Below are 20671 nucleotides of genomic sequence, written 5' to 3'. Positions count from 1 at the left end.
CTTCACTAAAGATTTAAACAACTTTAAAATGAGTTGATCGTTCAACATGGTATAAAGAGTACCAAACCCTAAAATACTTTAAAATATGACCGATTTGTTATTAAATCAATAACATTGTACTGGATAAATCATATTTAATGCCATAATTTTGATAATAGATCCTAATACACGGAATCAAATGTACTACTGGTCGAGTAATTAATTAACCTAATCGAGAGTTCGTATAACGGATAATTAATGTAAAAATTATCGAATATTTCGTTTTATATTGTCTAAGACTCTAAATAATTAGAGAGGTTTTAGCACTTGTTAGTTGTCTTAATTTCTTAACATAAGATTTGGTTGTGCATTTATATAGGTGGATGGATAGCCAACTCTTTGAGAGATTTATGGTTGCCACCTGGTTAAACTTCATTATTGTTTTTACCAAATTATTCTTTGGCAGCCAAACTTCCAACAATCAAGTGTCAAATTAAATTTTAAAACAAAATGAAAGTTTATGATATATATAAATCTTTGCTCGAACTCTCTATTGAGTTAAGTGTATTGGTGTTCAACACTTGTTGCTTTAGAAGATTTTCTTTGAGGAAGAAGAGAAAACGGGATGAGGTTGATCGAAGCTGGAGAAGCAGGGCACATGCTCGATTCCTTGGATTTGGTCGAAACTCGAAACCATTTTTAGGGAATTCGGCATGTGCTCTGTCCCTCCAGCTTTGTTCCTCTCCCGAGAAACGGAAGAAGACCGTACAAGTTTAAAAGTTGTCGGGTTGTAAATAATTTGATACAGGTAAATTACTAAAATATCTCCAAAATTTATATTAGTTTAATTTTTGAATTTTGTTTATAAAAATTATAAAATTGACATGGTCATTGAAACTTCTAAATTCCAAAAGCCTCCAAAATGGGGAAGAATTTATGAACTTCAAAAATTTGTAAGTGAGAATTTGAATTAGTTTTTCAGTTAAAATAAATGAAAAAAGTTAATTCCATTCAAAAATATCCCAATCAAACAACTTTACAGCATAAATTCTTGCTTAAGTTCTTTCCACAAGTGTTTTGAAACTCGGATTGGATTGCCCCATCTGAAAATCGAGTTTTTTTTTTTCTTCAAATGGTGCATTTTGTTTTAATTTGAAAAGAAAAATGGTTAAAACGACGTCGTTTTACTGTACTAATAGTAGAAAAAAAAAAACGCATCATCCTTCTCTTGCCACTGAACACGGTCACAAGCATGCTAAACATGTGTTTATTATTTTAGATCATAATTTCTAGTCTTTGAAGTGATTGGTTTGTCATATTTCGTGTGTCGATATACTAGGTATATATGTGCGCGTAAAAGAAAAGTGCACTTGATTTACGTTTCAATTGGAGACGAGTAACAAGTTAATGTGTGTGCAAAAGAAAAGTATGATTTGTTTATTATAAAAAAATTAATACAAATAATGGTAAAATAAAAAATGAAAAATTTCCGATTGAAAATGTCCAACAGTAATCCAAAAGTTTATCCGATTTAATGTTCGGTCCGATTTTCAAAACATTGTTTTCGACAATTACAATGAAGGTGTCCAATTAAAAAATAAATAAAATAAATATAACTTAAAAAAAATTCTTGAACATAAATTAAAATTAAGCATTAACAATATATAAAAATCAGAGTGAGTTTCTGGTTTCCAAAGCTGATGCAGCAGAATCAATATGAAGCAGCAAACACCCATAAACTTTCTGCTTCAACCCATCAACGCTCTCCACCAATTTCTCCGATCCCGTCGGCGCGCCGCCGCCTGCGGCGGCGCTCCTGACCTTATCCAGCCATTCAGTCGCCTGCTTCAGCAGCGACAGCGTTAAAGCAATCTGGTTATTCTGCTCCACAATTCTCGCCGCACTACCTACCTCCTTAAACCCCTTCTTCTCCAACTGCCCGCCGCCGCCACCGCCGCCGCATCGGAACCCAATTTCGAGTGCATCGGCCAAGAAACCCAGAAACCACGACTGGGTTTCGCTCTCCAGAAGCTTCCTGAGTTCGAGGGTTTCCTTGGAGGCATCCCCCTTCGCCCATTCTTGCTTATCGGCGGCGGCCGCCGCCGCCGCGGCTTGATCCGAGGAACCGGGTTTTTTCATGGCGGTTTTACGATGCTGTAGTGACGAAGATGAACCGGGTTTTTTGCTGAGGTGGTGGTGCTTTTGTAGTTGGGGAGTTTTTAGAAACTGCCATGAATCCGGCGTCGGAGTAGCGGTGTCTGCTTTGTCGATGAGGTGTTGGAGTGTGAAGAATTTTGATAAATGGAGGTGTGGGTTTTCCGGCGACGCCGATGAGTAAAGATCCGCGAATATGCTGAAATTACAAATTAAAGAAATATTTTTTAATTAATTATATCAAAATTGTTTTAATTTAAAGGTACATTACAACCAACCCCTGATGTATTGTTAAATTACAAAAAATCTCCTCTTGTTTGGATAATTACAACCAACTTCAGCTATAAATCTTCTTATGCGTCCACCCTTGCAGTGTCAAATTTAGTGGAATCTTCTAGATTATATAAAATATTCTCAATTTTGTACCCGTTTTATCCCATTCGAGCTACAAATTGAAGAAAAATGATCATAAGATGTATTTTTTGGCTTCTGTATATCAGATTGTGATGCATCAAAAACTGCATTTTTACACGAAAACGAGTACAAATTAGAGAATATTCCACAAGGGTGGACGTGTAAGAAGAATCATAGTTAGTTGTAATTATCCAAACATCAGGGATTTTTTAATAATTTGGCCATATTCTAGGAAACGGTTGTAATTTACCCTTAATTTAAATAATTGAAATAATAATTTTTAAATTTTTTTTTTACCTGAGGCACTTGGCAAGATTAGCTGCTAAATTAGCTTCTTTTTGTGCTTGTGCTGCTACCAAAGAAGCCAAGTTTCCCCTTCTAAGCACTCCCTAAACCATATATAAATAACGAGTTTAATAAATAAATAAATAATATATTATAAATATTTTAATTAAAGTTCAGAAAAAGAAACAAGGTAAATCAAGAAACCCCTGATCCTAAAAAAAAATCCCTCAGAGTGTAATTTTCACATAATCTTTTTGAGTTCATGGAATATTGGCCGGAAAATGCCAATTCTACGCCTGCATACGACAACTTTTTATGCTGCTTTTCTAAAGAGAAAAATTGCCCTTAGAGGCACTTCACACGAAATATTTATTCTTCTTAAATAACACTTTCACAACCTTTTAGTATTACCGTTACCCCTTTGAGGGTAATTTTTGTCTTTAAAAAGTAGCATAAACAAATGTCATGTCTGAGGGAAAAATTGTATTTTTTGGGCATTATTCCATGGTCTCAAAAAGATACTGCGAAAAATTACACCCTAAGGGGATTGGTGTAAGATGGAAACAAGCGTTGGGGGGTCATTTTGGTAATTACATATATATTTGGGGTGTTTTTCATAATCTGGCCTAAGTTTAGGGGGTTTTCATAAATTACCCAAGAAAATAAAGTAAATACCTTTGCAGACTTGACAAGTGTGGGTGGAAGAGTTGACCATGAAGAAGATATTATTGGTTCAGTTGAAGATAATTGCTTCTTATTATTTGAGAAAGAATTGAAATTTATGTTTTCTTGTTTGTTAGTGGATTTGATCTTGGAAGAAGTAAATTCTGGTTTGCTGCTAGCAGAATCTGTGTCTGGTTTATGTGTTTGAACAACTTCAGGACTTGCTGCTGGTGCACCTGGCTGCAGCAAAAATTCACTTGTAAGCAACTATATATATATATATATATATATATATATATATATATATATATATATATAGGGTTTGTTTTCCGCCCTTCCCGGAAATTGGACGGATCAGATTCAACCAGAATTGATTTTATTCGGATGCCAAAAGTAAAAAAGAAAACTGAAAAAAAAAAGCTAGAAAGCAAAAAATGGGAATTTGTAAATCGCAACGAAAAACTTTGTTCCGAACGTAGGAAAAGAATCATATCAGAATCGCGGAGGTCGAAAATTATATTTCTATTTTTCACTTCTAGTGTAATGTATATGTACTAGTATAATATAGATGTATTGTCATAGTAAATCATATAAAATGTCGTTTTCGAATAAAATTCGAAATTTTTGGGGGTAGAATTGGATCACAATCGTCCGAAATCAAAGAGGAAAAAAGATATTTAAAACATGAAAATTTTCATATCGTAATCTCGAAATTCAGAAAGTATAAACGAATTCCAGAATTTTTAAAAATATAATCTCGGAGTAGAATAGGATCGAAATTTCATATATAATTCCAATTTCGATTAAAAAAAAAATCAAAAATTGATAATTTGACAATTGGGACTAAAAAAAGTTAATCCAAACTCAATAATTCCATTCCGATATCATATATATATATATATATATATATATATATATATATACAAATTAAAATACAAAAAACTAAATTCATACCTGACCTTTAAGCAGATGATCAGTATTAAGCTTAGTAGTTGCTTTAAAAGATGCACCACCACCGCCGCCGCCACCACCACCACCACCACCACCACCACCACCACCAATAAAAGAGCTTTGATCAATTTCTTTAACATCAATTTTGTGCTTCAAATAATTACCCTGCATATACCTAGATGCAACTCCCCCCTTCTCCTCTTTTATCACAATCTTCTTCTTCCCGCCACTTTCATCACCGTCAACGCCAACGACCGCCACGTCACCATCACCGCCGTCGTTATCAACCAACTGCATCAAATCCTTCGGATTTCCAACAAACGGGTGGCGGCCCGGGATTGGCCGAACCCCGACCAGAATCGGGACCGGGGTCCCACCCTCCATTCTGTCCACATACAGAAACTGCCCGAGCTGGAGCTTGTTGTTGAGTATGAGATCGGTGTCGTTCTTCGACAGTGAAACGTAGGTTGAGTGTGAAGAATCGGAGACCTTGACGAAGAAGCCGTTTTCGGGCCATAATTCAGACCCCGTTATTGCGGGTACTATGCTGATTACTTGTAAGAGGATTGATCGGTGCTCGCCTCGGATTTTGAGGTTGGAATCGATTGTTTGGAGGAGTTTTATTAGTACTCCCGGCACTAGAGTTGCCATTTCTTTTCGGTTTTTTCGAGTTTTTTTTAGTGTAGATCTGTGATCATGATTCTGATGATAATGTGGCGACTGAATCATAAATGATTAGTTTGAATATACATGAGAGGGAAAATCAAAAAATAAAACAAATAAATAAAAAAATAATCTTGAAAAAAAAAAAGAAAAAAATTGAAACTTGGTGGAAGGCATGAACTGCTTTACATGGGAGGCACGTAACCATGGAGGGAAAAACTTCTACTTGGCTTTTAAGCTAAGAGAATATCTTTTTTTGAAAGTAAAATGGGGCCCTTTTTCATGGTTGTGAAATTACAATTTTGCCCTTCCCATCGGAACAAAGTCTTGGTAAAATAGTTAATACATGGGGTTTGCCAGCAAATATATATATATATATATATATATATATATATATATATATATATATATATATATATATATATATATATTTTGATTGGCCAAGATTCGAACCAACGGTTGACATTTCAATTTCGAAGAAGAGGGAATGGCTACATTTTGAAAGGTGGGAGTAATTATAATATCTTAATCTATCTGATAATGACAAAAGTAGTAATACAATCTCAAAGAATTTATATTAAAAAAAAAAAAAAAAAAGTAAACAATCATACATAAATTAAAATACTAAATATTGTAATATATTGTTGGTTTAGATTGTATTACCTGCTTTTCTGCCCCTTGGATTGACTACTACAACTGTCAATCTATTTGTGATGATTTCTGATGTTTGAATGTTTCTACAAACGTGTGTTTGTGTGTGTGTGTGTGTGTGTGTGTGTGTGTGTGTGTGTATACCAATTTTCGATAATGTATAGACAAATTCATCGTCGAACTACGAGAATCGTGAAACGGGCTTCACATTTCCAAGAAAATGATATAGCTACCAAAAAATCAGATTGTTGTTCCACCAATTTGGAACGATAAACTCATTACAATATACAACATACATTTTAAATCTACAATAAATAACTCTTGAGCCCTCCCACTTATATCAATCAACATATGCAATCAATACCATAATAATATTTATGTACGATATCATCAACTCTGCTTTCATATTCAAAATGCTGTGTTCGAGGAGGCAAACTTACTTTGTGGTGTGGAGCAGCTTCTGTAGAGAATAAATATTACCTAGGCCTTGTGTCGCTGCTTCCCTTGCTTCGGAACGAGGATAACGAGAAAAATGATCTTGGTGCTGTAAAATTAAAACAACTCAAAAATGTCAATGCGCAGGATATTTTTTATTTTTATTTTTTTGGCTCGTGGCGAAGGTTCTATGAATTAATATATCAAGGGCAGTTTTAGCTTTTTCGTTTAAATGACAAGGTCGAAATCGGAAATGATTTCTAGTCATCGTCTATTTTTTCGGCTGATAATGTTTAATGATAGTTAAATCGAAGCAATAGTAATACTGTAAATCTCACCTTTAATTGAGCTCCCAGACATGTGATCCTCCCTCAGTTTAAAGTTGTCTGGAGGTACTAGGATAGAATTTTGTGAAGATTGAACTGTGGGAAAAAGGCACACGTCAGCAACAACGTTAAGAATGCATATAACCGATTATGAAAATTAAGGAGCACAAAATGGTATGTAACAAAAGTACTTATAAATATACATGATATTTAAAGGATAAAATTGGATAAAATATAAAATATACAGAAATTACGAATATATGTAAATATTTAATATCAGTTCCACAGAGGTATAATTAGTAACATAAAGTGATTGGGATAGATAATGTTAAATATCAATGCAATATAAAAAATATTTAAAAGATAAAATGATCACAATTTGTTTTAAGGAATCGCCAAAATAGTAGAAGTCATAGAAATTGGGGGTGAGAGATGCTTTTAGCTCCTGGCTTGGATTCAGAGAAGCAAAAGCTCAATTTCCAGAAATTACTTTAGAATTACTTATTCCAAGCTAAAAGTGCAAAATCACTAAAAATGAATGCTTCCCAAACTCCGGAAAATGACCACAAAGAAGTGAAAATGTGAAAATCAACTCAAACAACGAAACTGAACAGACATGTATGGAAACTTTGACATCAGTAAATAACTTTGCTTGTAAAGACATAAACATAAATATTTGAAAAAATATAATAAATTACCAGATTCGTTGAAAAACTCGCTCTCGTTGAAGTTATCATAGGAAGGTTGGGCATGAGAAAATCCCATTCTTGACTTCCTCAGATCTTCAGAAGACCGATTAGCAGGATCCCGTCCATCCTCAGTGTCATCATCTCCTTCAGATGTAGTAGCAGAGATCCAGTCAACCAAACTCTCTGAGCCGCGGCTTTTTCGTCCAAACTTGAGCAACCGTTTGAACCCCGTAGTCCTATCTTTGCGAGATAAATTATTGGATGAATGTGCCACCATGGGCTTTTGTGCAGTTCCCCATTTCTTCCTCATTCGAGCAGCATCAATCTCTATTTGATTTAAAGAATGGGAGTTCCATGAGGCAGGACTTCCTACAGGGGAGTCCACAGAAGCATCAACATCAGACATCTCGTGGGCATAAGAAAAGGGATGCTGTGTGTGCGAATTCCATGAGACGGGACTTTCCTCTGGCCAATCTTGCACAGATTCAATAGGCAAATGAGAACCCAAAGCCTGGTCCACCAGAGAAAATGTTAGAGTACCGTCACCATTTTCTGATTCTGAATTTACATTTTTTTCTGACTCCATCCCCTCTCTTGGGTGGCCATTGTCGAAATCAGTTTCCATATCAGTGTTAAAGGTCTCAAATTCTTCCACGCCTTCATCTTTACCTGTACTCGTGAACTCGTCAGGTTCAGTTTCCATGTTACTATTTTCTTCTTCATTTTTTATAAACTCGGATCCCACAGAGGCCTTCTCCCTTGCGCTAGTTCGAGCAATAAAGCTGTTGCGGCTACCCTTTTTAAGAAAAGGCTTGGTCACGACATTTTTCTGAATTTCCTCGTCAAATTTTGTTGGTGTCAAAACAACACCATCAGAGTCAAGAGGGTACATTTCCCCGAATTCACTTGGATTTGCAGAGCTTTTCCTCAGTGACTGTGACAGGCGTGACTTATCTTCCCTGACAAAGGCTGCTTCATTACTTGTGCTATTGCTACGGGAATAGTTTCTTATTTGAGAACGAGTAGTTCTACCGGCTCCAGAAGAAGGTTTTGTATTTTCTTTTCTTAAGTCAGAAAAGTTTGGGACAGATTGGCCAAGTGGATTTTCCGGCTGCATTCTTCGTTTCCCAGAATTGATGGTCGGAATTTTGCTAGCGGACTTCGGAACAGGAGCTGATGAGGTACGAGGAGTAGATGATGCTAAATTTTTATTACTGGGTAGATGCTTCTTTCCCTGTGTACCCCTAGAAACACCATCCCTAAAAGAGGTTTCATCTAAAGCCCTACTCTCACGAAGATGATTCTGCTCTGAAAACTCCGATGCTTCCTCATCATTCTCACTATCCCCAAAATCTAAATGTTGCTGTCAAAAGGAAACTTTTATACAGTCGGTTAAAAATCAACAAAAGACTAACTCTAGTAAATCCTGAAATTAGAAAACAAAAGGAAGATGGTTCCATTCTTTACACTCCATAACATAACTATAAATCTACCTGCTCCCTTTTCATAAATGACCTGCTATTGTATGATCTGAGTCTCTCAGCACGTCGATGAGCACTTGATACCGAATCTTGTCTGTCTGCAGATCCCGAAATTTTTGCCTTCATCTCAGATCGATTCCTCTCAAGGCTATCCTGCATGGATTTCAACCTGGCTTCTTTCTCTGCCCTGTTGGAAATCCAATCTTCCCTCAGCTTTGCATCCCTTTTTTGCATATAACTATTATAGAATTCCCCTCGAGAACCTTCTGAAACACTAAGCTCGGAGAACTTATTTATAGCATCACCATAGTACTGACTATCAATTGTTTTCACTGGAGAGCCAACATCGAATTTGGTTGGGGTCTTTGAAAACGTAATAGGTTCAGTTGGCTGGTAACTGTTGGCCAACTGAGAAGAAATATCTGCTACTGGTTTTGTGTAGTATAAACTACTTGATAGTTCAGGTTGTGTGTCTCCTGATCTGCCTTTACGGGCAGGGTTCGATTGATCTCCCGGGCCTCGCGATTTATGCTCAGCGAAGAGTTTTTCAAGCTCACTTGCTTTCACCTTTAACTCGTCGTTAAGTTCTTGATTTCCCTTTGATTGCCTTATTCTTTGAGCTTGTTCTGGAGGTGGTGTTGAAAAAGAATCAGAACCTTCCTGAGTCTCTATTATGACTTTACCAGAAAATTGTGTCCTGCTGATGTTTCCACTAGAACTGTGCTCATCTCGTTGAACTCGTGCCTTTTTACTCAGTTCAGTTGACAAACCTCGTTTATTGAATTTCAGACTCCGAGGTACAGAATCTTCAAAGCTTGATATAGAAGTACTGGATACCTTCTCAATCGTGCGGGATCCTTTCTCTCCAGCAAATTCAGTTTCCCCAGCAGCTCTTGCCTCCACACTTGATACAGAAGTACTGGATACCTTCTCAGACGAGTAGGATTCTTTCTTTTGAGCTACTTCTGCTTCCCCAACAGATCTTGCCTCTGGCTGAACAGATGGAGAATCGCCTTCAATCCCTTTGTAACGGGAAGCAAAAGCCTTTCTAATTCTTGAACCAGGACCACCTTCAAGTACCCCCAACTCTACTGCACTCCTCTGGGAAGCTTTCAATGGAATTTTCTTAACAGACTCGTTCTTTGGTTCAGAATCTTCCTTTTGATTTGGAATTTCCAACTGCTCATCACCCTTGCGTAAAAAAGGCCTAATCTGAGTGGGATCATTGCCACCAGTAATCTTTTTCTGGGATCCAAGGCCAATAAGCTCTTCACCAGTCGATCTCCCTTGATTCCCAAACCCAACTGAGCCTGATTTTTTACCACCAGTTAAAGTTTTGAAATTCTCTTTTGGACTTTCTTGATCCTCACCCCCACTTATAGAAGGGCTTGACCGAGACTTCCCACGCACTGCATCTTCCAAACCATCACTTTCACCAAGACCCAGATTAGAATTAGACTTAGTAGACTCAAAATACTGTTCAGAATTATTAAAAGAAATCCCTTTCAATCTGCTATCACTACCCCGAACCAAACCAGGAATAACTTTGATCTCTGGCTTAGAAACAGAAGAAATCTCTGCATTATCGTCATTTAATCTCAAAACCTTTTTGTCCTGAGAAACCACTGCAGAGGTTGGTGTGCATGATGGGCTTTCAGTATCCTTCTTCTCAGCACTCAAGTCAATGCTCATATCACTAGCTCCACTCCATCTCCTCAAAACTCCCTTCTCTACAACCGTGCTTGACGAAGACAAGTCAGAGGACATCCTACGCAGCTCAACAGCCTTCACTACAACGGGCTTCCCTCCGGACGTATCCTTCTGTTTGTTCTCAAACATACTTATCCTGTCCTGAACACTGAGCCGCCTTGCAGGCTGACTGGCTGAAATGGGCACACTCTGATCAGGACTTGAGCTTTCATCTTTCCTATCTTTTTCTGGAACGGTGTCATTTGTCTTGTTTCCATCTTCCCTGTCAACACTTGATTCTCTGCTGAAAGTACGACGTAAGGGAAATGTAACAGGTGGAGGGTTGGGCTGCTGATACGTAGCGGTTTCCGGGTCGGGCGGTGGAGATGTCGGGTCGTCATCGATGGACATGTCCGACCCGTATGAGGAACGGACGGCCCGATCCTCATGTCCTGATTTCCGTGGGTGGATGAGTTCGGGCCCCCTCTCGCTTAACGAGATGAACTTGCTGCACGCTTCGCTGCAAAGCCATAGAGAAGACGGACTCTTTTAATATCGACCGCCAGTATTTATAGGAACCCATCAAATAAGAAGACAATATAGCATTTCAGGAATGAAAAGGAAAAAATACACAAAATATCCTACCGCATTTACAATTATCAAAAGTGGTATTGCTTTTTGCAACTTCTTTACATTGGTTGAAGGAAATTATAACTGAAACAAAATGGTTTTGCATATCAATTTTCTCCACATCAGTCGTCAAGAGAGGCAAGAATCAACATTCTCATGGCCTCGGTATATCCTATAGCCCAAGATTCTATTCCACTAAGATGCAGTAAAATCCCAAACCTCCGTATTCTTTTTCTTGAAATATTCAGACAAAGGAAAGTTGACTAGCCGCAAGTTCAAATGCCTAATTAAGCAGTATATAAGTCATTACCAGCGACAAGGAGTCAACTATTGCCCTACTTTTTTTTAATTGTTAGCTTATTTATCCTTAATCAAGCTTGCATGGTGCAGGCACTTTTCTAAACGCTGCGGAGAGGGAAAATTTTGGTTTTGGAGCTGTTTTAGTGAATAAAAGGAACCATTGGAGTCCTTACTTTAGACGATGAGCACCAAACCTATCTGCAAACATTTGAAGTTCCGAGACAGTGTCCGCATTGAAACCAGCAGCAGCAGCACGGGCACAGGCGGTAGATAGGTCCTGCCGCACTGCAACAAGCCTTACATCAATAGCCCTCAGAAGCTCCTTCCTGTATCAATTAGAACCAAAACAATAAGCACCAAAAAAACGACGAGAGGAAGAGGGGAAGCACAGGGAGAGAGGGGAAAAAGGAAATGAGGATGAAACTCCATTTGCCCCTAATATATTTCAACTACAGTTGTTTCATGGCATCCATCGGTAATGCTAAAAAGGAAGATAAAAGATAGAGAGAAAAAATGCCACTTGCAAGCAAAGACAAACTAAATAGGAATTGTTTCATCTCTCTGGCCAGTGCACCAAGAGAAGAAACACTTCATCATAACTTTGGCAGCCCGTAAGGATATAAATTGATTTCATATACCATTCAACTAATGCACACAACTGCACTGAATTTTCACAGTGAGCTATTCTCTATCCAGTTTCAGCAAAGTAGCACCAATGTAGTTAATGTATTTATGTTAAAAGGCACCCTAACAACTAAAATAGCCATCAGTTCCCACAGTTGTATGAGTGAAATAAAACAGCTTACAAATTTGATGTTAAAAGAATTCAATCTCATTTGCTATGTACAAAAATTAAGTCAAAGGAAACATAAGCACCTGAGACTCACAAAATTGGTTCATTAGTCCCACCCGTACCAAGACAAAACTTTTACTTGTTCAAATAACAAATAAATTGAAGCAGGATCAAGAACGATTAAAAAATTAAAGCTCTGTGCCCTACTGAGGTCCATTGGAACCAAGTGATGCACATATCAGCCATGTCGAATAAGATCATCTCACATAGCAAAAAATAAACATAGGCAGTTAAGAAACTAAACCAATAATAGAGAATTGAGGAGGTTATACTTCGTCGCATCATCTGCAGCTGTCGCCCCAGATCCACCTCCACCTGTAGAAATTGATATATCCAGTGAACAGTTCAGATTACTAGCATAGTAGCATACTAATGAGAATTCCAGCAGAAACAATGAGTGATCCTCTAATCAACTTGCCCTATATTAAGCAAAGCATGTCTCACCACCAACAAAAATAGAAGGTCATAAAAATTCCAATACCAAGTAGTGTGGAACCTAACAAAAAATCATGTAAGCATAGTTAAGTTATATCATCCATTTGTTTGTCATCCAGAGTGAGATTTAGAAACTTATACGACAGTAGTAAAGGTCTCCGGATTCCTACTTGGCTAAAGAAACAAAATATATATAAATATTCTGAAAAATCGGCTAATAGAAAGAACAAATAGTACACTTGTTAAGAGTAATAGAACCTAGCGAACAATATGAATCCATACCAGAAAGTTGATCTCCAGCTCCCTGGAATTTATTAGAGGAGTAAATTTAGTCATGATCATTCCAAGATAATTACAAATTAATGCTTCAGGTGATACTAAAAAAAATACCTGCGAATATATCCTACGAGCTGCTTCCAACTGCGACATCTCCGCATCTAAAGTACTGACCAGTTCTAAAACTTCAGGAGTACTTACAAACCGTACAAACCTGATTATTACAACTGTAAATTAAACATACCAGATGTAATGCATCACAATTAACTAACTTTTTAGTAATGACAAATGGCTTTACCTCTCAAGTGTTCCCTTTGTGAACCATGTTTCAGCATTTTTATTTTTCCCAACTTCAAGCTTGACTGACAGCGAAGCAGAGGCAACTCGTTCCTCTGCAATCTGTAAATGTGCAACAAATGGTTTAAGCAACCCTGATGCTAATTTCTCTGTGCTACCACCACTGGAGACGAACAATTCGCATCTGGCCAAAAGGAGCTCACTGTAAATAACCAATACCACCTAGGAACATCATCGATAGTGAAATCACGCAAAATATTTCTAAATTTCTCACCGTGAGTGCTTCGGTGAAAGCTGAAATTCAGCATAGTCTAGAGTGGAGTCTGATTTCATCTTTGCAACACTACAGAAAGGCACTATTTTTTTGGTCCTTTTTCATCAATGCACTCCCATCCCCCTGTATCTCTATATATACGATAATTTAGCTAGTTTCAGAACCAAACATACAATGTGCAGCCAGAAACAGCCTGCATTCCAAGCGAAAAAGTTAGACTATAAAGTATAAACATACGACAAATGAGATTGTGCTTCCCAAAATGTGCGTACATTCAGATTTTAAATATGCACATGCAACGAGATAAAAATAAGACCATGTTATTGATGAAAACTAACAGTCCCAGGATGCTAATTAAAAAATTTATCATTTTACAGATAAACTCGATATTGAACTACACTAGCCAAATTCTGCAGTACCGAGTACAGTGTACTTGAAACTGAATTACACCGCCACCACAACATCAATCAGAAAAAAGAACATACAATCCGTATCCACTCAGATCTGACTATACAGAAATCGAACTAAAATGCTCAACACCATCCCCTTCAGCTCAAAATTACCCCAACTCAATATCAGCTCAACTCGAAAAAGCAATGCCAAAAAACATCAAAACTTTATCACAACAACCAAGTAAATCAACTGAAACCCCATTAAATCCGAATTAACTTAACAACCACTAGAAGCGAGAAAGATCGAGCAAAAATTCAAACTTACCCCAACAATGCCAATGCGGAGATCTTCAATTCTCGAACCCGATCATCGTATACAAGACCAACTATCCACAAAACCCCTCAGGAAATCAATCTCAAAATGCAAGGGTTTGGGTGGGGTTTTGCAGAAGTTTAAAAGAACTAAAAAAAAAAATGGGGCTTAGGTTTTCGCTTTACTCCGCAAAAATGGAGTTGTGTACGTATACTCCACCTATATGCTTCTATATATATATATATCTCTCTTCCAGCTTCTCTCTCTCTAACTATGCGAATACAGAGAGAGGAGGAAAAACAGTGTGTCTAGAGAGAGAAAGTAGGAGAGTGGTGGAGTGAAGATGAAGAATGTGAAATGGTGCTGGATTGCTGCTTTGCTTATTGTTTGTGATTTCATCCAACAATTTTTAATAATTTATTTATTTTATTTTTTAGTTTTTATTTATATTTTTAATTTTTAATTTTTTATTTTTTATTTAATTTATTTATTTATTTGACTTTTTCTGATTGTTGTTGTGGGTAATATCTTTGCTGGGGGATGAAAGACAAAACAGACACTCCCTGATGGCTGTGGAACTGTGAATGTCTTTTCCCCATTTTGTTCATGTATGAAATGACTGTTTTGCCCTTGGGGCTAATTGTTTTTTTTTAATTTAAATTAATGTTTTCCTCTTCGGCAATAAATCCAACAAAATTTATGGATTATTTAAAATATTTTTCTTTTAAAATAAAAGGAATTCAACTCTTGCTCATTTTTTTTAAATTAATAATTTATTTGCTCTTCTTTTCTTTTTAAGGTGGGGGAAATGTCAATTTCGCCTAATGACTGAATTGGGCATCTTAAGAAAGAGGTGGTGTTTATTTTATTTTATTTATTTAATTTCCTATAAAGAAAAAATGGCATGATTGAATCATATTCAACTAAGTGAAAGTGACAAATTGTGTTAATAGGGCGTGTCGATTCTGGCTGTTTTGACGAGCTCAAGCGAACTATGCTAGTCAAACTAGAGTTTAAGCCCATTTTGTGTTTTTTTTCATTGATATTATTAGAATTTCATTATTATAAATTAGGGTAAATTACAAACACCCCCTGAGGTATGATCAAATTACAAAAACCCCCCTCTTGTTTGGATAATTACATTTACCCCTCAACTATGATTTTTTCTTAGACCTCCACCTTTATGGTGCCAAATTCAACATAGTCATCTAGATTCCGTGAAATGTGCTCTAGTTTGTTCTCGTTTTGCGTAAAAAATACAGTTTCCGATGCACCACAGACTAATATATACAAGCTAAAAATCACATATTATGATCATCTTGCTTCATAATGTAGAGTTTGAATGGGATAAAACGGGTACAAAAGTGATAATATTACATATAATCTCGAAAATTCCACTAAATTTGAGGAGTTGAAGGGGTGGTTGTAATTATCCAAACAAGAGGGGTGTTTTTGTAATTTGACCATACCTCAGGGGGTGTTTGTAATTAATAAATTATTAATTAGTATTTTGTGACCACATGTTAACATGTTATCGTTGGTTCACTCGATGGTTTCGTCACCAAAATACTCGATAAATTAATAACATCGTTTAAATAATAGTTTTTTCAGGTCCCGACTCGATAAAAACCTATTAAATTATTAGTTCGATAAATTAATATTTCGTTAAATTAACAGAATTTTGTCAGTCCCAACTATGTTAATTTATAGATGTTTATCAATAGTGGACAAGTATATAAAGTAGAAAACATGAATACCAGTAAACTTCTTTATATATATTTGACAAACTTGAATTTAAGAATCACTAATACAGAATTTGGTGCTGGAAGCCGAACCCGGTGGATTCAACACGGTGTCATAATAGTTGACAGCGTTGTGTAGCCGGTCGTGGTAGCATTGTATAATCGAAGAAATCTGGTCATAGCCAGAGCCATACGGCCAATTCATAGCATTGTCGAGGTAATCAATCAGCAGGAATATGGTGATAACCTCCAACTCCTGTTGCTCGTGCCGAACGAACAACTCCTCAATCTCAGGGCACGTCATCATCTCGTCATCGTCGCCATAATCCTCCTCGGGTTGTACAAGCATTGACGGCCGCCGCGGCGGCGGTAGTCGGTTAATTATGGCTGAAACGTCAAAATAGTATCCAAGGTTTTCTTTCAAATCGTCCATTGCGCACTCCACTTCCTTGAGTAACTCTTCCGTCGCCGACATGTACAGTTCCAGGTATTGCAACGGGTCCACACGCAACGGGTTCATCTTGTTATTTACTCCTGCACAATTAATTATTAATCAATCATTACATTAATCATCATCATCATATATGTATGCAAAACATATATCCAGTGAAACAAATAATAAACAGAGAATATTTGTTTAGATTACAAAATAAATTCAGATTACCAAATAAATTGAACAAAAAAAAATATGTAAAACACATCTGAGAGGTGTAAAATTCGGCGTAAAGCTGGCGTTTGGCGTTTCTCTTCTTTGACTAGATAAAGCCCAGATTCGTATGGTTTACGTCTCTCGTATGGTTTGAAAACTATTGTACGAGAGTCTAGCTAGGTTTACCCGGTCCCAGTGCATAACAAAAAAAAAAAAAAACAACACCAACATAAACGTCCAAAAAAACATAAAAGAATCATAAGAAAATTAAAAAAAAAAAAAAAAAAAAAAAAAAAAAGAAAAAAAGACTAACCTGGTTCAAACTCGAAACGTAAAAAAGCAGAAGATAGATAGTTGAGAAAAGAGAATAAAGGGAGTATTAAATAGGAGAAACTTGGCGTAAGATTTAAGACTCCTATCTACTTTACAAAACCTAAACCAATAAAACATCGTTAAAACAATACAATATCATAAATAATACGATAAATTACAACCAGGTATGGTCAAATTACAAAAAATTCCTCATATTTGGATAATTACAACTACCTATTACAATTATAAATCTTCTTACACGTTCATCCTTGCAGTTTTAGATTTATTGGATAATTACAACTACCTATTACAATTATAAATCTTCTTACACGTCCATTCTTGCAGTTTTAGATTTACTGGAATTTTCGCAGTTTTAGATTTACTGGAATTTTCGAGATTATATGGCATATTATCACTTTTGTACCAATTTTATCTCACTAGAGCACATTTCACAAAATCTAGATGATTATGTTGAATTTGACAACATAAAGGTGGAGGTGTAAGAAAAAAATATAATTGAGGAGTAAATGTAATTATCCAAACAAGAGGGAATTTTTCATAAATTAATTAGACACGGCCACGGGCCGGGTTTGACCCGGACCCGGCCCGACCCATTGACTGCCCCGCCCCGACCTGGCCTGTTGACCATGGACCCGGACCCAACCCAGTACGGGTCGGTTTCGGGTCCCGATTTTTCGGACCCGAGACCCGACGGGTCTACCCGGCGGGTGGACCCGGAGGACCCGTTTCCACCCGGATTTTCAATGTAATTATACACCAAAAATGCAGCATATGGGGTTCGAACCCGGGTAGCCCGAGTGAATTAGTGAGTACTAACCACTCGGGCAAAGTTACAATATTAGATATCTATAAATATATAACTAAATAATATTATAAAATAATTATAACTATTCTATAATTAATGTTTAATAAATTATTAATTGCCATGTTCATTATCATTAATATTAAAAATCTCCCTAACAAAGGCATATATATTTATTTTTTAAATTATGAAAAAATTCTCATATTAATTATTATTAAATAATTTTAATTAAATAATTAACAAATGCAATATAAGAAACTTTTTAAAAAAATATATAAAATCACGGTTCAATACTTCAAAACATCTATTATTAATTACTATATCAATATAATCTCCACTACTGAAAAATATAAAGTGTTGAATCAATTCAATATATAAACAAATGCGTTGACTTATTACAAATTCACTTATGTTATTAAAATTGATAGCGTGAAAAAATCGAATGAAAAATAAAATAATATGTTTATTTAAAAAAATAGATTATAACTCATTTCAATTAATTTAAATCGATTAACCTCAATTGTTGACAAGAACTTATTAATATTATTGAGTATTTTATCATAAGATGATTATTTAAAAATATAAATGATGTTTATTTTAACAAAAATAGATTATATCTCATTTCAATTAATATTCTTACTACAATATAACATTATATATGACTAGTGTAATCAAAATATTATGATGTAAGTTCTCTTTTAATAATTGATTTAACTTGTAAAAAACGTAAGAATTAATTTGTAGATTATATGATTTAATCATTTTTTTACATTTACATTTACGTTTTATTCAAATATTAGAATGAAATCGTATGATTTAAATGGATTAATCTCAAGTCCTTTAAATATTATATTATATTATATTATATTTGTTAATAATTTTTTTTTTTTTTTGAGTATAATTATTTAATAATAATGAATATGATAATTAACAATCTATTTAACATTGTTTACCTTATATATATTTCTTGCAAGTAATTGCACAAATATTTCCTTGTCTCTGTGCTTTGGAATGCTTTACATGAGTGTGGCCACCCGAGTTAGAAACCCACATATCACATTTTGGCCAAAATTTAAAAATCCGGTCCGGACTCGACCCGACCCGAGACCGTGTCTAAAATTAATCATACCTCAAGGGTGGTTGTAATGTACCCTAAATAATAAATCTCAAAAACAAAACCATCAGAAAAATAAAAAATAATAATAAATCTAAACTCTTGTTTAGACAAAGTTGATTGATTAACAATAAAAGCAAATTACGGCCAACCCTGAAGTATGACCAAATTATGAAAAAACATCTCTTGTTTGGGTAACTACAGCTATCCCCTTCTTTTAAATATTTTATATAAAATTTATGTAATTCGTTTATTTACATGACCAAATCGTATATTCGGTGCGGTAAACGGTAAGAAATGTTGGCGTGCCGAAATTTCGTTTCGTTTTACCAAATTAAGTCCCTAAATTTACCTCTGGAAATGTTTTTTCATAAAATAATATATAGTTGGGGGTGGTTGTAATTACCCAAACATGAGGCGGGTATTTGTAATTTGATCATAAATCAGGGGAGTGATCGTAATTCACTAATTTGCCCTCACAATAAAGTTGTCATGTCCGGTGGTTCGGCTCAAGACTTTTGTTTGGATTTAATTAAGGGGTTGTTTGTGATTTTCACCTTTAAATTAGTTCAATTTACCACCAGATTTATATAAAATATCATACATATTCTTTGAATTTGTAATCCACCGGAACGAAACCAAAATCAACAAAAAACAGGATTTTCTTAATTTGGAAATCCAACCTAGTCATGGTTTCAGTTTGTGTGGATGTTGATTGCATTGTTTCCCTAAACAGTAGGGAGTCTTAGTTGTTTTATATAATTTGGTAAACATTACTATATAATCGGAATTTTGAAGTTAAAAATTTTAAAAAGTGCAATATAAAGAACGAATATGACTACAGTTGATATAGTCATATTAGACTATAGTCTTATTCAACTATGGTCATATTCGGCGTAGTACACTTGTCGGAGAAAAAAAATCAATTTTTCGTTTAAAAAAAATTAAGAAAATATGCTTATAATCATATTCAACTATAGTCATATTCGGCGTAGTAAACTTGTTGGGGGAAAAAAAATCAATTTTTCGTTTAAAAGAATTTAAGAAAATATTAAAAAAATATGAAAATAAAAAATAATTAAAAATTTAATAAAAAAAAACTTCATCTGCACGTGGGTTTTGATTTTGTATGTGAAAAAACAATTTTTTTTTTATTTGTTGGCTGATTTTATGGAGCATATTAAGGTGATTTTTTATTTTTTTTATTAGTTGGCTGATTTCAAGGAATTGGAATATTGAGTTGGAAAAAAATTGCTATTATTTTGGCATTATTTAAGGAAAGCGACATGGATTATTGGGATGAATTATTGGGTAGGAGATTTTCTAATTTTAGAAGGGTAGTATTGGAATTAATATTTGTAGGGGTTATCACAAAGAAAGATTTACGGGTTGGACATATCACAAAGAAAGATTTAAGGCTTGAACATATCACCATTTATAACTCATCCAATGGGTTTATTGCTAAAGATCCCATTTTTATTTGGTTACATGCTAGTATAAAAATTAAATAGTACTTTAAATGATGTTTTTATTTGGGGTACAAATAATAACAAAATTCTGATTTATTCCAAGAAAACTTCCTTTTCTAACCGAACTTTCATAAAAAATGAGCTCGGACTCTCGTCAGAAAGCTCGAGCTCGAAAAAATCGAGTTAGAGTTCCAGTTTTTGTCGAGCTGGCTCGACTCATTTACACCCCTAGTTTTGAGGTCTTCGGAAACATCTTTTATTCAATGCAAAACATAAAAATGGATATCTTTTTTAAAATAAAATTAAATTGAGGTATTTGAATAAACTTAAAATAAATGAAAATTTTATAATTTGGTGGAAATGTGACATTAAAACAAATTTAAATAAAATTCTAAACAAAAAATTATCTAAT

General features: G+C 35.3%; 2 protein-coding genes and 1 long non-coding RNA gene across 9 annotated transcripts; all 3 read right to left on the bottom strand.

Moving 5' to 3' along the window:
- Window positions 1–1489: 1489 nt before the first annotated feature.
- LOC105957143 (protein CORTICAL MICROTUBULE DISORDERING 1) lies at window positions 1490–5283 on the bottom strand. Its single transcript, XM_012981073.2, has 4 exons — window positions 4450–5283; window positions 3508–3735; window positions 2845–2936; window positions 1490–2332 (listed from the first exon to the last, which is right to left on the bottom strand). Exons 1-4 carry the CDS (start codon window positions 5173–5175, stop codon window positions 1651–1653), a joined length of 1728 nt encoding a protein of 575 aa, XP_012836527.2. The 5' UTR covers window positions 5176–5283; the 3' UTR covers window positions 1490–1650.
- Window positions 5284–5969: 686 nt separating this feature from the next.
- LOC105952765 (uncharacterized) lies at window positions 5970–14569 on the bottom strand. 7 transcript variants are annotated; one of them, XM_088816569.1, is made up of 11 exons: window positions 14163–14569; window positions 13446–13638; window positions 13173–13355; window positions 12989–13101; window positions 12881–12902; window positions 12408–12478; window positions 11484–11636; window positions 8704–10900; window positions 7220–8573; window positions 6534–6617; window positions 5970–6304 (listed from the first exon to the last, which is right to left on the bottom strand). In XM_088816569.1, exons 4-11 carry the CDS (start codon window positions 13033–13035, stop codon window positions 6237–6239), a joined length of 3996 nt encoding a protein of 1331 aa, XP_088672695.1. In that variant the 5' UTR covers window positions 13036–13101; window positions 13173–13355; window positions 13446–13638; window positions 14163–14569; the 3' UTR covers window positions 5970–6236. The 7 variants fall into 7 exon arrangements, with proteins under 7 accessions (XP_088672695.1, XP_012831833.1, XP_088672692.1 ...); XM_012976379.2 differs by having other exon boundaries at window positions 12436–12478; window positions 12989–13088; XM_088816566.1 differs by having other exon boundaries at window positions 12436–12478; window positions 14163–14541.
- A 1335-nt stretch (window positions 14570–15904) lies between these two features.
- Window positions 15905–16983, bottom strand: LOC148770956 (uncharacterized). The gene is made up of 2 exons (XR_016031002.1): window positions 16855–16983; window positions 15905–16426 (listed from the first exon to the last, which is right to left on the bottom strand). It is a non-coding gene; the product is annotated as an uncharacterized LOC148770956 (long non-coding RNA).
- Between the last annotated feature and the right edge of the window lie 3688 nt (window positions 16984–20671).

Source organism: Erythranthe guttata, chromosome 4 (genome assembly GCF_056151865.1).
Source record: "Erythranthe guttata isolate IM_541 chromosome 4, IM_541, whole genome shotgun sequence".
NCBI classification, from domain to species: domain Eukaryota; kingdom Viridiplantae; phylum Streptophyta; class Magnoliopsida; order Lamiales; family Phrymaceae; genus Erythranthe; species Erythranthe guttata.
Note: the sequence above shows the minus strand (reverse complement) of the source record. Positions and strands in the feature narration are given on the sequence as shown.

Coding starts and splice junctions, on each gene's coding strand:
- LOC105957143 (XM_012981073.2), bottom strand. CDS start 5,175: ATGATTCAGTCGCCACATTATCATCAGAATCATGATCACAGATCTACA. Junction 3,736..4,449: donor ATCATCTGCTTAAAGGTCAG/GTATGAATTTAG, acceptor TTTTTGCTGCAG/CCAGGTGCACCAGCAGCAAG. Junction 2,937..3,507: donor CACTTGTCAAGTCTGCAAAG/GTATTTACTTTA, acceptor TATATGGTTTAG/GGAGTGCTTAGAAGGGGAAA.
- LOC105952765 (XM_012976379.2), bottom strand. CDS start 13,504: ATGAAATCAGACTCCACTCTAGACTATGCTGAATTTCAGCTTTCACCG. Junction 11,637..12,435: donor GCTGCAGATGATGCGACGAA/GTATAACCTCCT, acceptor TAATTGATACAG/GAAGGAGCTTCTGAGGGCTA. Junction 10,901..11,483: donor TTTGGTGCTCATCGTCTAAA/GTAAGGACTCCA, acceptor ATGGCTTTGCAG/CGAAGCGTGCAGCAAGTTCA.